The sequence below is a fragment of the Saccoglossus kowalevskii genome, chromosome 4 (assembly GCF_978046115.1).
Source record: "Saccoglossus kowalevskii chromosome 4, keSacKowa6.1, whole genome shotgun sequence".
Classification (NCBI taxonomy): domain Eukaryota; kingdom Metazoa; phylum Hemichordata; class Enteropneusta; family Harrimaniidae; genus Saccoglossus; species Saccoglossus kowalevskii.
In genome coordinates, this window is record NC_140644.1 from 20,093,862 (window position 1) to 20,112,974 (window position 19,113).

Here is a 19,113-nt window from a genome sequence, read left to right on the forward strand (position 1 = left end):
ATTAAAACAAAATGGCCGCCAGTCGGGCATTTTGAATCCAATCTGAAAAATAAAATGACGAGCATCAGGAACCCGTAATGTCTAATGTATGTACCAAGTTTGAACGAAATCCACCCATAAATGCTTGATATTTGATGATTTTTTAGCACAAAAATGACCACCATTCGGCCATTTTGAATAGGATAGTCAAACCAATATATCTGTTTATCTATGACATGATGTATAATGAATATTTAAAATTTGAAAATATTATCAGTCAAAACAAGTCGGAGATATGGGTCTAGAAGCCCATTCATTAAAACAAAATGGTCGCCAGACAGTCATTTTGAATCCGATCTGAAAAATAAATGATGTGCATCAGGAACCTGTAATGTCTAATATATGTACCAAGTTTGAACGAAATCCATCCATAAATGCCAGAAATGCTTGATATTTGATGATTGTTTAGCACAAAAAAGGCCACCATTTGGCCATTTTGAATAGGATCGTCAAACCAGTATATCTGTCTATCTATGACATGATGTATAATGAATATTTAAAATTTGAACATAATCAGTGAAAGCAAGTCAGAATATGGCACGAGAACCACATTCATTAATACAAAATGGCCGCCAGTCGGCCATTTTGAATCTTATCTGAAAAACAAAATTATTTGCATCAAGGTCCCATAATGTCTAATGTATATACCAAGTTTGAACAAAATCCATCTGTAAACAGCCGAGAAATGGTTGATTTTTAGGATTTTTTAGCACAAAAATGGCCGCCATTCGGCCATCTTGAATCAGATCGTGAAACAAATTGACGTGCTTATGTATTATATCATGTATGATGTATGTGTGAAGTTTGATTGTGATTGGTCCAGGCATTTCTAAGATACAGGTCTGGACGCACGCACAGACGCACACACGAACACACGAAGGTCAAAACATAAGTCCTCGTTTTCGGACTGCGTCCGAACGGGGACTAAAAAGCTCGTTGTTGCCAATATTAGAGTGTTAGGCTGATATTAGGTGTCTGAAATACAGTCCTGACTAATGTAGTGTTTTATTGTCATAGCCTTATATCTACAAGACCCTATTAACAAGTTTAGTAGTATCAGCTTTCCTCACCAGATTTCCTCAAATGGTTGCTTCTTGTTGCAGGGACAATGAAAATGTACCATATTTTAAGGTCATAAAATACAAGTTTTAATGATTAGCAATCAAGGAAAGTACGGGGAGGTAGATTTAGAGAATTCAATGCATTGAATCAGGCAATTTCATTATTGTACGACTGCTGTCTTCGAGTTGGTCGATGTTTGTTCTAGAATTCCCATTGTTATGTGCAATAACCTAGTAATGGCATGGTGCATGAAATGAAAGTACAGACAATTCTGAATATGTGACAAATTGAATAAAAATTAAACTACACATATTCACAGCCGTTATTTTAATTGGCTGAAACTCCTCAATTGCGACAGCTGTGGTAAAAATCATAATTAAATCATGGTCACTTAATGGTTACTGTATAGAACCAACTCATGCTTATAGTTTATCGGTATATGCCATAAAACAACTCCTATCTTGTCTTTCATTAGGGATTTTAGACAGGCACTTATCATTTTCTGAGTATAACACTGGTAACCGTGATTTCCCTAGTACATACATTACAGAAGAGCCTGAATTAATTATTATTGGAAATAAAATTGAGTATCTGGTGGTTTCGCAACTCAGACAGGCAGCTGTGGTAACAATTCTGAATCTATGTGGCATTCCACTTGCTATGGCCATTCTACCGATGCCTCCCTAGGTAAGATGGTAGTAATATCTCATCAATATCAGTTATTGACCATAACTGATTTGAATGAATATTGGGGATTATTATTATTATTTAAAATTGTTTTTGTGCTAGGCGACAGTTCCGGCCATTGAATGTCACTGTTGTCTCTCTCAACTTTTTTTTTTCCCGGGCAAATTGCAAGTGATAATGCTGACAACATAGTGCATTTTTACCATAGAAGTCATATTCATGTTTGGGATTATGCGGGTGAGTGTCCTTATAAAAACAAACACGGCAGCCCCTAGGGATTGACCAGACTCCACACAAAGTTTGCTGATTCTGTTCTAAATTTTTTGGATTTTGGCATTCCCATGATGTATCACTGGGAGGAAAAGATGTATAAGAATAAGGTTATTACGAGGATACCACAAAGTATGCACTCAGACAGTAGGCAGTCTCATCAACCTCCACTACGCGTCTGTCGATACTCCCAATGTACTGTCTTCATGCATACTTTTTGGTATCCTCGTAATAACCTCATAATAACAATAATAAAAAAAGGGGAGATCACCAACCTTGATTTTTGACAAAATTGTATGTTTACTGTAAAAGGGTTGCATATTTCGCTGAGTGGAAAATGTGCTAAATTAAAACCCAGTGAATATGTAAAATTTAGCATAGAACACATTATCTAAATGATAAAACCGTGAATTTAAAACCCACTAAATATGCCTGAAATGGTAAGTCAGTGAAATTTAAACCGATTGAAAATTAGTCATTTTACAGTATGCATACAAAGGTTCTATGAGAAAAAAAGTAAAACATGACCGTTTTCAAATATAAAAAAAACAAAACATTTGTCATTTTTTATGGGGTTTATAGAGAACATGTTCTACAAATAAAAATAATGGATGTTTTGTGTAATTAATGCCTTTTACAATGCCCAACCCCACCTACACTAAACAGTATAGTTTTCATGTTTTAATCAAACTCTTTGAATAGTTTGCACTACACTAATAGAATGTGAAACTGCTTCTGATGAGCATCCACATCCAAGAGTTTGTGACATGAAGAAAAAGTCATGAGCATACATTATGTATTTTCAAATGTTTCCTGAGAACATTCAGATTTTGTATCTCTTTGCCCAGAGAATTATTGAGTTTCACTTGATACATACAAGGAGAAAATAAATCCTACTAAATGAGACATTTTTGAGATATAAATTGGCATTATGCTCTCCCTCAAAAGAGCCTATATACTTAAAGAAATGTGGATTGCACACCAATCATAACAGTGATGTGATCATAAAACTGTATAGAAATCCTGAAATCTAGACTAGAGTAGCATATAGCACTTGAAAAGCTACATCTTATTGAGGACTGGACATGCGAGTGGAACACTACACAGGTTCTAAGGCTAGAGTGGTGTATATTGAGTGGAACACTACATAGGTTCTAAGGCTAGAGTGGTGTATATTGAGTGAAACACTACACAGGTTCTAAGGCTAGAGTGGTGTATATTGAGTGGAACACTACATAGGTTCTAAGGCTAGAGTGGTGTATATTGAGTGGAACACTACATAGGTTCTAAGGCTAGAGTGGTGTATATTGAGTGGAACACTACATAGGTTCTGAGGCTAGAGTGGTGTATATTGAGTGGAACACTACATAGGTTTTAAGGCTAGAGTGGTGTATATTGAGTGGAATACTACATAGGTTCTGAGGCTAGAGTGGTGTATATTGAGTGGAACACTACACAGGTTCTAAGGCTAGAGTGGTGTATATTGAGTGGAGCACTACACAGGTTCTAAGGCTAGAGCGGTGTATATTAAGTGGAACACTACACAGGTTCTAAGGCTAGAGTGGTGTATATTGAGTGGAACACTACATAGGTTCTAAGGCTAGAGTGGTGTATATTGAGTGGAACACTACATAGGTTCTAAGGCTAGATTGGTGTATATTGAGTGGAACACTACATAGGTTCTAAGGCTAGATTGGTGTATATTGAGTGGAACACTACATAGGTTCTAAGGCTAGAGTGGTGTATATTGAGTGGAACACTACATAGGTTCTAAGGCTAGAGTGGTGTATATTGAATGGAACACTACATAGGTTCTAAGGCTAGAGTGGTGTATATTGAGTGGAATACTACATAGGTTCTAAGGCTAGAGTGGTGTATATTGAGTGGAACACTACATAGGTTCTAAGGCTAGAGTGGTGTATATTGAGTGGAATACTACATAGGTTCTAAGGCTAGAGTGGTGTATATTGAGTGGAACACTACAAAGGTTCTAAGGCTGGAGCGGTGTATATTGAGTGGAACACTACATAGGTTCTAAGGCTAGAGTGGTGTATATTGAGTGGAACACTACATAGGTTCTAAGGCTAGAGTGGTGTATATTGAGTGGAGAACTACACAGGTTCTAAGGCTAGAGTGGTGTATATTGAGTGGAGCACTACACAGGTTCTAAGGCTAGAGCGGTGTATATTGAGTGGAACACTACACAGGTTCTAAGGCTAGAATGGTGTATATTGAGTGGAACACTACATAGGTTCTAAGGCTAGAGTGGTGTATATTGAGTGGAACACTACATAGGTTCTAAGGCTAGAGTGGTGTATATTGAGTGGAACACTGCACAGGTTCTAAGGCTAGAGTGGTGTATATTAAGTGGAACACTACACAGGTTCTAAGGCTAGAGTGGTGTATATTGAGTGGAACACTACATAGGTTCTAAGACTAGAGTGGTGTATATTGAGTGGAACACTACATAGGTTCTAAGGCTAGAGTGGTGTATATTGAGTGGAACACTACATAGGTTCTAAGGCTAGAGTGGTGTATATTGAGTGGAACACTGCATAGGTTCTAAGGCTAGAGTAGTGTATATTGAGTAGAACACTACATAGGTTCTAAGGCTAGAGTGATGTATATTGAGTGGAATAGCACTCAATTATAGGCAGGGAGACATAACAGGTAGAACACAGCATAGTTTCTAGACTGGAGCATTATACATCGAGTGGAATGTGTACTTATCTACAAAAATATTCACACACACAATGGCAACATAGACCATATCGCAATTCCAAATCATAATGAATTGTGGGATAGAACAATGGTTGAACACACCTTCGCTAATCACAAAGGAAGTTGACCCGTGCAACCTAACATAACAATCCCATAATGCACTATAATTGTAATATGGACAATGACCATTCAAGTTTAAGGCTCAAAAAAAAAAAAATAACATAATACAGGCATTATTTTTAATCACAGTCAATGTTTATTTATACATCAACAGTTAATCATCGGAAATCAAGACAATCACACTGAAGACTAAAACGATTGAATAAAATATGTTCTTCCCAAAAAAAATGCCTCTGCACAGCACAGGTTATTTATTCTGGGTTTTTCATAAACTCGTCATGAGGAAAGCGCCTCATGGCTCTAGTACTGGGAGTAATGACCTCTGATTATATGGCAGTCAGCAGTTCTTGTAAGGCATGTATAATAGTAGATGAAATGCCCACAGCAAATAATATATTTCAATACAAATAACAGTCATTCATGTGTAGTATTATCGGTGACATCTCAAGACTTGCAGTCAGTCGGAAACGTTTTCTTCGATTAAAGCAGTAAATGACAAGTTTTGCAATAAACGATTAGTTTGTTGCTTAAGTTTAAATGAATATAATAAGAGTTTCGACAGACAGTTATTTCTGAAAAATCACTTTGTAAGCGGTTTTCCTTTCAACGTCCCAATCTGCATAGTTTGAATCTCGCTCCCTGAGCCAACAATGGCTGAATAAAATTAAAACTTGATGTGAAATAAAGATCATCACACAACACTGGCATATTGATTTTAAAAAAAAGATAGACAAATAGTGATGAAACAAAGCACAATTATGATGAAAATGGCAAGTACCGGGTAAGAACTAAAACCACACAAAGTTTACAAAAAATGCAAAGTTTAAAAAAATGTTACCACGAAATCTAACTTAAAAGGAACTTCAATAGTAAGTGTACTGGTATGCAACCAGCAATATGTTTTGTTTCTTAAAATGTTATTGCTTTACATTAATAAAAGTGCTGGACTAAAATAACCATGTGACATGTACAATAATACATCTAATCACAATCAATTAAAAATTAGTTACTAATGACTTGCTGTTTGATAACATTGTTCTAAACAAAGAGGTCTTCACAACGCCAACTCTTGGAATGTGTACGATTAATTGTATTTCAGAACGACGTTCAAACGTCTCGGCGAATATCAACGTCCAATGTACCGAAAACATTGGAAACGCATAATGTAATCTCATTTAAGAGATTAATGCAGTATCATAGAGACTGAGTGGCATTCATTTGTTTTGTGTAATACAGACAGAGATGCAGTGTTTTGTTACAGCATACGTAAAACTAAATATGACAAAACTTTACATATGATAGAAACACAGCGAAAAGCAGATGCACATCACAGAGTTTTTAACTTGCATAAGTGTGTTGACATGATACCACGATCCCAAATGAAACTTAGGTGAGTACCATCGCAGATACTAGAATAACATGGACATGCAACTGTGAAATTTACTTCACATCCTTGAATCTGAACATTAAATGTTGAATACACTTTTGTAATTCACACGTTGACAGCCAATGATCAATATACAAGCATAATGTTTGAGGTATGAATAGATGTGTTCAAGATGAATTTTTAACATCAAGTGCACTCGCATAAAAAGAATAGGAGGCTTTTTAAAATTAATTACATTTTGATTTACCAAATGTCTGAACAATAAAGCACTGATGAAAATATCACAATTTGGAGAACATTATATGAGTTACTGAGTAAAATGTGACACACTGAATAAAAACACGCTGTTCAACAGATGATAAAAAAATATCTGTCAGTATTATTTGATGTTTACCATGGAAACACATTCATGTTATTTCTAGTGCCAATGCTTATATTTACATGTGAAAATGACGACATCATCTCACACAACACAATCTATTACATGATACTTGCCAACCCTATGCAATATACAACTGCAAAAACTAACATTTCAAATCGAGACAAGCTTACACATGTATACAATAAATTAGTGCTGAATTGTCACATGACAACAAATAAGTCAAAAATAATTATCACATAAAATACTGACAAATGCTCATAAAAAATAAAACTTTTTTTTTTTGGTTTGTTTCTGTACATAGTTACATAACTTAAGATTATGAGGCACCATATTTACAATATTATACATGAGTAAAAAACAAAAGTATACATATATAACATGCAGTGTTTTTTTTTTGCTGAACGCAAACTTTTAAAAACATAAATACACTAGTGTTTTACATATAGCACCGGCTCAACTTTTTTGCATTTCTTTCATGTTTTTTTTTTTTTTTTTTTTTAAGTTTAGTTTTCTTTTTCCATTTTTTTTTTCATTTTATTTAGTTACTTGTTAAGTTTTTTTGTTTCTTTTAAGGTCTTTTTGTTTCTTTTTGCGGTATTGCTTATTTTGTAAAGAAAAAATGCAACTTAGAAATGTGGCAAGAAAGAAACTGCGACTACTTCTTGCACAGATTGGGGCTGGTTTCCATGGAAACCGACCCAATGAAAGATTAGAGCCAGTCAAAAAAAAAGAAAAAAATGATAACTTACATTTTAGTTTGTTCAGCATTTTTGTTTTGTGTAATTAGTGCCTTTGACATTGCCCAACCCTCAAAGTGCTAGCACTATACTAAACAGATCACAAGTCTCAAGCGAATAAATTATGTAAAACATTTTCCTAATAATCTATAATAATTTACGGCTTATTTCCCTGTCAGTCACCAAACCTGCCACCCCTAAGAAATAAATGAACTCATCCTGCTAATTGAACATACTGTGATTCAAACGGCAGGTGTGAGTGGCGTCAAGACACTTCAATTATTTGCAGAGGGGGGCAGGTGTTCATGGTACCCTCTGTACTGTCCTGCTGCTGTTGTCTATGGCATGATTTGGGTGTGGACGGCGCTGATACCATCATCACATCTTGGGGCGCTTCTTCATTATATAGGCGTTTTATGCTATCGTATATTTCATCCACCTCAATTTGCTCCACTTTCCGCTTGATTGTCGTCTTCCTCTTCTTGTGTACTCCGTGGTGATCGCTTTTCTGCTGTTGTTGCATCATATAAACTGTGTTCACGGCCGGATGTCCCATCAGTACGCTGACAATAGTCTCACGGCAATGAATGACTTGTTGGTTATCAACCTGTGTATTGAATTATAAAGAGTAATGAGTGTAACTACCGTACTCGACCGCGTTAGCGCCCACCCCCAACTTTTGCGCAATTTTTATATTTGGGGTCACATTCGGCAAAGCGCCCACCTCTTCAAAATGCAACTAATTTAAAACTTTGTCTTGCGTAACGAATCTTGGTAATCGTTTTGATATGATACAGCGTGGATATCGACTGCTGTGAACATGTTGTGTATGCGCAGAACACGGTAACCTTGTGTAAACTACGCTTCGACAATGACCTGTTAATACAAGTAAAATGCGGTAAATATTTCATGCCATATTCAGTTTACCTTTCAAAAATGGCTAGTTACTAGTTTTTTGGAAAAACCATGTCGTTTATTTGCTGAAATCAATTCCAACAGATCGTACTCGACATCGATAATTCACTTCCGCATTGCGTTACCGGAATTTCCAAAGAATTGCGTCAGTACAACCAAAGACACTAGTCTTCTCTAGTGTCTTTGGTACAACACAGCATTCTGATTGGTTAATAACCAACTTGACCCATTAGGTCAAAGGACGCTGCTGCAGGTCAAATCTGCAAATGCATCATGGCGGAAAGTGATTTACATCGAGAATTTGCGTACGTTCCAACACTTTCGTCAGTGGAAATAATACGACAATTTTGACTTCGACTGTGTTCCAACAGACTCAAATGTTTTTAATTTCATAAATTCTGATGGTACGTAATCAATATTGTAATAAAATGTGCATATTTTTTGTGATCATTTCTGTTTCTTCATTGTGAAAATCAATGACGACGCAACTAATTTCGTAGTTTGATTTTCCCTCAAATACGTAATCTGTCATTTGATGAATCAACATTTTGATTTGCACTCTTTTACAACAGGGGGGGGGGGGGGGGGGGGGGGTTGTGTGCTCAGGTAAATTGTGTGAAAATTTCGAAATTACAGAGATTTTCCATAGAATGTAGTGATGAAATTCTATTTTAGTGGGAATTTATTTAGCGTGTTTCCAGTAATGGGAGAAATGATTTCCAGTAATGTGCAGGTTTTTTTTTAATTTATTATTAAGAACATAATCATGCTATAAACTACAGACATGAAATATACATCTATAAAGTTAGTTGTTAAGATAGACTACCTTTATACAAATAAGCGTTAATAACTATACAGAAGGAAGTACTTCAAAAATTACAACAATGGTGAAATGACCTTGGCATTTTATCAAATTTCCAAAGTTCCAATGAACCAACAAAAATGGCTGTATATACGTGTTCAGCTCCAATAAACCCTTGGTGTTGAGCTATGATAGGATTGGGCTCTGACATGGCTCTGACAATCTATACACATCGGGGTCGAAATCTACTAATAACTACTAAGCGTATGTTGCCATACTGTGCGGACAATTGTAGATGAATGAATGGTAAGAAGCTCTTTGAGGACGACGTTGGGCAATAATGTTACTAAGGAGAGTATATTCTACATTGACCTCATCTCTGTCACTCTGACATGTGCAAGCACAACACCAAAATCATTTTAGCCATGTTCTTTACATACTAAGTAATTGCAAACACTGTTCTGTTTAGCTCTGAACGAACTGGATTGAACTCGGGTGCATCCCGGCTCTCGTTTGGCTGGGCCATGTAAACACCTTAGAATTAATCTCCTCTTAAACAGTGGAAGAGCAGTAATTCAGCTCTGATAGAATGCTCTTTTGTAAACTGAGCAATTGACAATATGAATTGTGTATCCTTAAACATTATTACATCTTTCTGAACAGGGATTTCTTTTATTAACTACTGTGGAATACTTTATTTTTGCTGGAATTAATTTTCGCTGAAAAGGCTTTTGGGGCGTTTTGATGAGTTTAATGTGAAATATAGGAAAAAAAGTATACTGTAAAATGACTAATTTTCACTGGGTTTAAATTTCACTGATTTACCATTTCAGGCATATTCAGTGGGTTTTAAATTCACGGTTTCGTCATTTAGATAATGTGTTCTATGCTAAATTTTACATATTCACTGTGTTTTAATTTAGCGCAATTTTCCAGTCAGCGAAATAAGCTAAATTAAAACACAGTGAATAATTACCCCCTTTACAGTATTTGCTGAATTTTATTTTCACGGAATCATTCCTTCAGCGAAAATAACGAAAATAAATTCCAAGCGAAAATAAAGTATTCTACAGTATAATTTAAAATAAATATATATGATTTTCAACTAAATATTTTTGTAATTTTTAAAGTGATGACATCTCATTTTAGATATAAATGTAGTAAAGGAGAGAGGGAAACGACAAGAGGGGAGAGAGATGGGGGACAGTCTGCATACCTTGATTAAACGTTGTAACATCATGGTGACAGCCAACCAATCAGGAACCAGTATCTCCAATTCTAGACTCAATAATGCCAGAGCCAGGACAGAGCCACGGAACGCGGTCAGACGGTTGTTACACACACACTGGAGAAGACGCGCTGTGAGGATAGAGAGATGTCGAGAAGGACTCATCTGTCCCAGACGAGATAGAAAATGAGGACAACCGAACACTAACAAGGCATGTAACTGTAAAAAAAAAATATAAAAATAAATATTTATATTTGAACGCAGGTGGCTCAGATTATTAACTTCAATTGACTTGGGTCAAGGGGAAACAAATTATTTTTTCCTGACAACCCTATTTACCCATTATTGTACTGTAACTCAAACTTTTATTTGATGCAAATTACCGGTAATCAATTTTATTTTATTTTGATGCAAATTAGCTATGTGTTGTACTCACTAAAAAAAGATTTTGTACATATACTTAGTTTAATGTCATGAATGAACGGAACAAGAATGTTTAGGAAATCCACTAGAATGTATGACAATTGGTTGTCATTCGCTTTTTAAATCTATTTTCAATGAATTATTGTGATACAGGTAGTCTATTGGGCGAAAAAATAAAACAAAAACCATATATACCTACCCCAATATTTCATTATATTAAATACAGTACATTTTTTTCTTGGTCGTATGATTCAAATTGGTTGTTTTATATAAACATTTAAAAAACATTTTTTTTAACGTTTTTTATAGTTCTTCTGCATATTTGACAAAGTTTTACATATTTAGTCCTTTTAATGCCAAATTATTGTATTACCTTTCATAAATAAATTTTTTTTTTCATATTTTTTAAACACTTTGATTAAAATTATTAAGCATTGGTAAATTATGTTCATTTCGTCAAATATTAAGAAAGAATTTGAAGAAAGTACAAAAGTAAAAATGCTGCAGTAAATTTACACTGGTCAAAAGGCTAAGAGTATTGACAACGGATTGTGTAAACATATCAATAAAAATACCCACTCCTTATATGGAAGTTGTGATATCCAAAACAAACATAGTGAATCTAGTTGCGAAGATGTATATTTTTTTATTTTTAATAAATTAAATTAGTTTAATTTACAAATTTTTCACTGTGATGGTCAGGATCAATAATTTAAATGTGAATTATAAAAATCTCATAAAAACCCACGTCATGCTACAGATCAAATAGGGACATACACAATTGTTTAGAATGTAGATTTCAATGGATAACAGAAAACAAATTCAAAATGCACATAACATAGATGAGGGGATGATCCTGCAGCTGGCCCTTTAATTTAATAAATTATCTTTGGAATGGAAAATAATTGAAATATTCTTTTAACCTATTATATATACCGGTAGTAACAACCCAGAAAATATAAAATACTAATATGTGCAACCTTCACGTATATTTCCATAATATTATATTTCTTCTGGTATACTATTAATATTATACATTCTACTTGTATACATGTGACGTCAGGTGACAAATAATCCAAGTCTAATCGTGTATACCACACATGTTACTAAAAGCAAACGATTATCCACGTCAATGAAAAATCTGCTGAGCACAGCAGTTCAATTCATCCATACGCCAACCACCCGCCCGCCCACTCAAATGTTGCGAGTTGGCATGGAAAAAACCATTACGGATTCAGTCACATGGTACAATAACATTGTAAAGAGTGAGCAACAAGTTTCTTTTCATAAAGTCCATTTTTTTTTTTATTCTCATAGATTCTCAATTAAATTAAAGCCTAATGCATAATTAATTAATTAATTAATTAATGATTTTACAGTAAGTCAGCTACATCCCCTCCCGATTTTGGTAGATCCATACAATTTGCTGCAAAAGCAACCACAAAACAGACCCCTCTCCTAAAAGAAGATTACTTTAAGATCCTTATATGGATAAAAAGAAATTTAATTGTCATTATTTAAAAATAGTTGAATTAATATCTATTGTCGGTACACAAGTATTTTAATATCTCCTCCTCAGTGAATGTTTACGATGTATTGGACATGTTGAAACATACATCGCTGTTACATTTCACATTCACAACATTAATCAGAGAAGGTAGTTTACTTACATTATGGAGGAAATCCAATGATGATGTCATGTTAATATCCCAATGTAGTTTGTCTAAAATAATCTTCTCCATTCGGAGAACATCAGCCACACTACAACCACAGTCACTCACTTCAACAAGCTCCTGTGTGGACGGCACAACCTGAACACGGCAAAAAGAAAAGAAAACAAACATTTAACATTTTGAGCACCAAATTTAGGTAAATTTGTTCACATTTTCTGTGATTTTCACAGAATTTAATCTTAATTTAAAACCAAAAAGGATGAATGTGACATTGCCTCAAGTTTTTGATAAAAAATTCTGAAATTTACAGAATTTGATTAGAAAAGAGCAAACTATGAATGGAACTATTTTCTGGTTGGTGTCAAGTTGATTTTTGAGCTTAAAGGATTAATTTCAAGAACAGACAGGATTTTTCTTGTAATATTAACATAATTATAACAAATACCATAAAGATTTAATTACCAATTTGAATTTTTTTTTATAAAATTGTTGTTTCTGTTCATAAGGCCCAGAAAAAAATCTTACCTACCCAAATGTTATGCAAATCAGCAAAAAATATTTTATGTAAATTTGTCATGTTTAACCAATGAGATCAAATGTAGATGAAAAAATCAAACATGAATACAAACTTGAAATTCATATTTTACATTCTAGCAAAACAATGGACTTACATCGTCTTCCTCCTTCATTTTCATAGCAAGAAAGAAACAGCTGACTGAGATACATTTCAGATACTTGGGTCGCGCCTGAAAACAAAACACAGATTTAATCATTCACTTCAAAATAATAACAAAATTCTACTTGATTCGTTACCATAGTAATATGAATATAATCCTTTCAGGCTGTTTACTGGTAACCCTGATTTTTTTCAAATTCAAATGACTATGACTGAGAATAGAATACGTGACCTCCATAGTACAAATTACATTTCTACCCTACTAACCGGTTAGTCATAAATTGAACGCAATTTTTTATGCTTTTTTCTTTGTAACTAACCATACAGTACAGTACAAGATGCATAATGATTAGAATACAGTATAAATACAAACATTTGTTTGCATATAAGCTACAGCTACCAGAACATACCGCATCAATAACGTCATTTCCTATATGAACAATCAATATTTCCATACAATATACATGTATATATCAAAAAACAAATCCGTATGTTGTTTCCAGTTCAAATCATCAATTCTATCAGATTCACATCTCCATGGCAACAAGAATTGTCAGGTAAGCATTTTTATATCCCAAATCTAATTACCATAACCCCATACAGAGTTTCATTAAAACTTTATATAATAAATTCCAATAATCTTTTTTTATTAAAAAAATAAATAAATACATAAATTATGCACATAGATGATAGACATACACAGGGTTTTGACAGACATCGTGGCAATTACCAACTTGCCTAATGAGTTTTCCTTCATGCCCTAAACTTGCATACATACATTTGTACTCTTGCTTGTTTTTTGTTATTATGGAAGAATATAAATGACGAAAGCTAGGTAGGGCACGAAACAGAGACTTGTGACCCTTGGAGTAGAGTCTTTTTGATTAAAAGCTTTGTCAATTGGAGAGAAGATATATATACGTACATCATTTTGTAGATAGTGCCAAAAATTGACATTGGTGCTTAAAGAGTGAAACCTCACAAACACATAGTACATAGACGAGATGCTTTGCATGGTTACATGGATAATGAGTAAGATAGAACAAATAAAATAAATAATCAAAATAATCATTTTATTAAAATTTCCAACAACATGTAATTAATTTTTTTTTACCCGTTTTATAGCGCACTGGTTGTCGCACAGCACGTGTTTGAATTTCATGTAAATAAACAATGTATTTTACACGCATTGTATACGTCGCTACGAGTTCGAACAGGACGCGGCACGACGACTGCCTCCCTTTAATATACTGAAATCAGTCCCAGCCTAATTGCTCATCCACCTCAAAACAAAATAAAACACTGAATACTGACATTTACACAAAGGAGTAGAAAGTCAGAGAATATATTTGGAAAATTGGCGATTTGTATTCACGAAAACTTATTTGCGAAACATTTAATCACAATAACAGTCGATAATGAAACTCAATTGTTAGAAGTGCATGGTACAACAAATCCACCACTCTCTCGGGACTGAACAGTACAATTCAAATTTAAAATATATGAAACCACTTTACAGAACCACGCATCACCAGAGACAATACTGAATGAGAGAGCGCACACACACAGTAATTAAATTTCAATTTGAGTGTACTTCACAGACAGAGAATGGAATTTTCCCTTCAAACGACATATATTCACCGAATGTCTGACGCTAGAGCTTTACCTCCATAAATAAATACATTAATAACTAGGATATGAACCAATTTATCATAGCCTGAAAGGTTTAAAACGACCGACTTGGTGAGTATGGAATGTTGACACAGCTAGACTGTATACCAACTTATCACTATATACCATTAACTCTTCAGGGTTATTTTAGTACATGGGCAGCTGTTGAATCAAATGTCACTCGTACTGGGGGGAATTAATGTACTATATATATATATAACCATTTAGTTAATTAATAACAGTGCTGCCTGGGATAATTAATTAAAATTAGAAAGCTAAATTTTAAGTGAAAAATAAAATAAAACGTAGATGAAAAGAAAGCTATTCTTGTTTGTACTCAATTCTGGTTGAATATTAAGGTAGGTTTCTCTTTGACAATATGATCTTGCGTTTGTACTGGTAGACTGGTGCAGACTGAATAGCATGATAACTGAGGTGGTGTGGTCGATTTCCTTACCTTGATTGAGGCTAAAAAGTGATCCAGTATGGTTGTGCTTAGCATGAATGTTTCAGGTGAAAATTTAAACTTGAAATTCAGCATGCACATCCACCTTGTGATCTCGTCTCTCAGACGCGGACTTATTTCGTTCTCCTGCAATCCAAAGAGAAAAAAAAACAAAATAAATATTCTGTTCTCGTATTTGCTGAATGCATGCAAACCAAACATTGCATCTACATGATTGTATACTGGTTTTTATAAAAAAAACTTATTTTGGCCACAGACACACTTCTGTTAAGTACATAATCACATACAATATATGTGTTACTAACAAAGCAAATAAATAGTTCTTCCATTTCCTCTCATTGACATTCAACCCAACTTTTGATTTGTTTTTTGCATTAGACAAGGAAATTAGTGTTGAATTAACTTTGCATGGAAATTTGTTTTTCATTAGAATGAACAAAAGTTAAAAATTTCAAAGAAAATGGTAATAATTTGTATTTTCCACCAGATTCTATGGTAAAATATTATTTGGTGACACAAGATGAAAAAGTTTTATATTATTGATATGAATCCTAATATTTTATATTAAATTTAGTGAAGTTTCCAGTGGAATAATAATTTCCATTACTGTGGAGTAATTTATTTTCGCTGGAATTAATTTTCGCTGAAAAGGCTTTTGGGGCGTTTTGTATGGAATTTATTTTCACTGATTTTTGATGAGTTAAATGTGAAATATAGGAAAAAAAGTATATTCGCTGGATTTTATTTTCACAGAATCATCCCTTCAGCGAAAATAGCGAAAATAAATTCCAAGCGAAAATAAAGTATTCTACAGTATATGCAATCAGTTCTGTCAGTAGTCCAGAATGCATGTATGAATTTAGCTTGAACTGCCTTAAGACAAAGAAATTCATATTTGCTGGTTGAGTTGTCATACGTACCACCATATTGTCACACAAACCACTCGTACTTTTAAATATAGTTCAAAATATAAATGGGTCAATGGTTACCAGCCACTTCCCCTTTTGCCAACTGAATCCTAGCATATGTACCAGTGTCTCAAATTACATTCAATAAATATATTCCATGATGACAGCATCAACACAACTAACTAGACACAACAACCTAATTTTAACACAGGTGAATTTAGAATGTAGATATCATGTTTACGTTCAATAATGCTATGAATACCAAAGTCAAAAGTATTTCTCTCTCACAAGATAAGCCTGCATTATTTATTTGTTTATTTATTTCTCAAAAATTCCAATCACGAATTGCTGCTAATAGGAAATTATGTCTTTTGGTTCAGCATCAACAAAGGAAATAGTGAAAATTCATGAAATGCTTGCAGTATATCTTTGATAGGGAAAAAATCATGCGCTATTCAAAGTGTTAGCATCTGGTGAACTGCCCCACATTCCAGTCCCATTAAGTACCACAACGATGACATATCAAGTTCATCCACAATTGCATTTTGGAACTATTTTGATCAGTTTCAAATATTTAACGTTTACTGTTGAAGCATTAATTGTAACTGGTATATAAAACAATGTTGAGCAATAATCACTGGGTTTTAATTTCACACATTTGCCAGAAAAACAATTTTGTGTTATATGATAACTTTTCATGTTTTAATTTAGTGGATTTTACTTACATATATCAGTAAAAATAGTGAAATGAAAACCTTGTGAAAAATTTATGCGTTTACATTATAGTATGTTTTCAAAACTTTATTTTGGGTTTGCATTTTTGAAAATCTGACAGTTCCAGATTTGTGGTGTTTATTTAGTCCAGCCAGAACCTACACATGTTTAGTTCACACATGCACAGATTGCATGGACGTATCTGAATAATAGTAATGTACAGCTGTGCCTAAATCCTCAACACACACACACTACACGCATGAAAAAACATTAAAAACAAAAAGATTAACAGAATTAATTTTATGAATGAAAGTTAGAAGGCAAATATTTCTGGAGATGTTTAAAGCATGGAATTCTGGGTATTTGAAAATGTTATATTGTACCAGTCACACTGTACAGTCTTGATTCTATGGGGGCAAGGGGTTTAACAAATTTTGAAACCCTCTGTAATGAGAAGCCACATAGTTACTAGTCGGCTGAATTCTACAAGTTTCCAGACCTTCAACCAGTATTGTGAATAAACAATTTTGAATTCCAATACTGATAGTAAAGACAACAAATAATTGTTATAGTAGGGTTGTCAGTAATATTGATAATAAAATTTGCTATCATAAATTAGCAGCAAACCCAATACTTAACATGTAAATCATCCCTCATTAAGTCATAAACGTGTTGAATAGTCTTTTGTTAAAAACTTGTTTGTGCTCAAATAAATCATTTGAAAATTTCTTTGTGACAATCCCCCTCTTTGTTTATTGTTTTTTTCATAATGCCAGTAACAAAAAAATGGGAGGAAAAAATCAAATACTTATATCACCACTAGTTCAATTGCCAATCATTTTCAGGCTTAATTTTAATTTATAATTCAATTAGAGAATGGCGGTTTTTCTCCTCTACTTTTATACCCCCCCCCCTCCCAAATGGTTTCAAAATTCAATCAATTATTACACTTACATCGTCTTCTGTGTCTCTCAGGTTCTTTTCCTTCCATGACTTGCTTTCCTTCTCCAAGGCATTATCTAGCATAAAATGCAGTTTTTTGGGATGTTTGATAATGCCAGCCATTCTTCCCTGTCCTCACCAAGTACTCCACCGCAAACCTGAACCAGAAAAAAAACACATTATATTAACACTGTGATCTTACTTTACATTTTTATAAAATCGCGCAATTTTTGCTGCTAAAGATTTTCATGATTTTATTGCATTTTCCCTCACAAAAGTAAAGCGGTTACGATGTTAGAATCTACAGTCATCAAAGTCAATAGCTGGCGCATAGCTGACCGCAGGACAATGAGTAACATATCAGAAAGCAAATACACGAATTATTTCTCATCCTTGACCGTCACCCCTCATCTGCGTGAACATAGAATTATGGTTATTTGGATTTTTTTAAAACTCGCAATGGGAAAGGCATTTGGTGGGAGGGGGTAACCAAATTCTTTTCTTTGAGAATTGCTCTGACGGATAAAGTGACCCCTAGATATTGTAATTGGGATAAAATGTCTGACCGGTATCCTCGAATCAATTTGGGATAAAAAAAAAAGAAAGAAAAAAGCATGACAAAATTATTCGAACATATTCTGATCACGTTAAAAAGTACCGTGAGTATGAGAAGTATTTTCATGAAACCCAGAAATGACGACATCGAATAGAAACTGACATCTTACGTACAAAGGCGGGGGGTTTCCAGTTTAATACGGCGGGCCCATTGTCAAATATTTCCGGTGTCCAACCTCTGTCTATCCCCCGGTCTATCCCGAAATTGACAAGAATTGTATTTAAACTGAGAAATAAGTGTTTAAATTGTGGAAAAAACAAAACAAAGAAAATTGCAGCTGCGACACATTAAAATATCAAGAGGCTTTGTTTTGATGAAATCGGCATCAGTTGTCAATATCAAACTGTCAACTGACATTTCGTCTCTTACCTTCTCACCAAAAGTGCAGCAAATTTGGTAGATGGATGATTTATACTGATCCATAAGCAGCCTAAGATGTTTCTTCTAGCACATGTTGACTAATTTGGGTCGGACGCTTCGAGAATATGGTAGAAATATAAGATAAATCAGGGGAATCGTTGCGAACTAGATATCAGCGACAAAGGCGTAGTTAGTTTATGTTTACGCCAACCGGGTCGGTGCATATTATTACTGAGTCAGCTGTTCACAACGATATCAAAAATATCACTCCGCTAATTGACAAAGGGTTAATTTACCGGCGATGCTAAAATTCA

At 34.2% G+C, this 19,113-nt stretch overlaps 1 protein-coding gene across 1 annotated transcript; it reads right to left on the reverse strand.

Annotated features, from left to right (window-relative positions):
* Positions 1 to 5,012: 5,012 nt before the first annotated feature.
* LOC100378511 (cyclin-I-like) lies at positions 5,013 to 19,013 on the reverse strand. Its single transcript, XM_002733269.4, has 7 exons — positions 18,809 to 19,013; positions 17,836 to 17,981; positions 15,251 to 15,385; positions 13,118 to 13,192; positions 12,444 to 12,584; positions 10,339 to 10,569; positions 5,013 to 8,012 (listed from the first exon to the last, which is right to left on the reverse strand). The coding sequence occupies exons 2-7, from the start codon at positions 17,944 to 17,946 to the stop codon at positions 7,671 to 7,673; spliced, it is 1,035 nt and encodes a 344-aa protein (XP_002733315.1). The 5' UTR covers positions 17,947 to 17,981; positions 18,809 to 19,013; the 3' UTR covers positions 5,013 to 7,670.
* Positions 19,014 to 19,113: the final 100 nt, after the last annotated feature.

Bases quoted from the DNA above. Each gene is read 5' to 3' on its own strand.
- LOC100378511 (XM_002733269.4), bottom strand. From the start codon at position 17,946: ATGGCTGGCATTATCAAACATCCCAAAAAACTGCATTTTATGCTAGAT. The intron at 12,585-13,117 runs GTAAGTCCATTG...TGCCGTGTTCAG, and splicing joins AAATGAAGGAGGAAGACGAT to GTTGTGCCGTCCACACAGGA. The intron at 8,013-10,338 runs GTATGCAGACTG...TTCAATACACAG, and splicing joins TGTTACAACGTTTAATCAAG to GTTGATAACCAACAAGTCAT.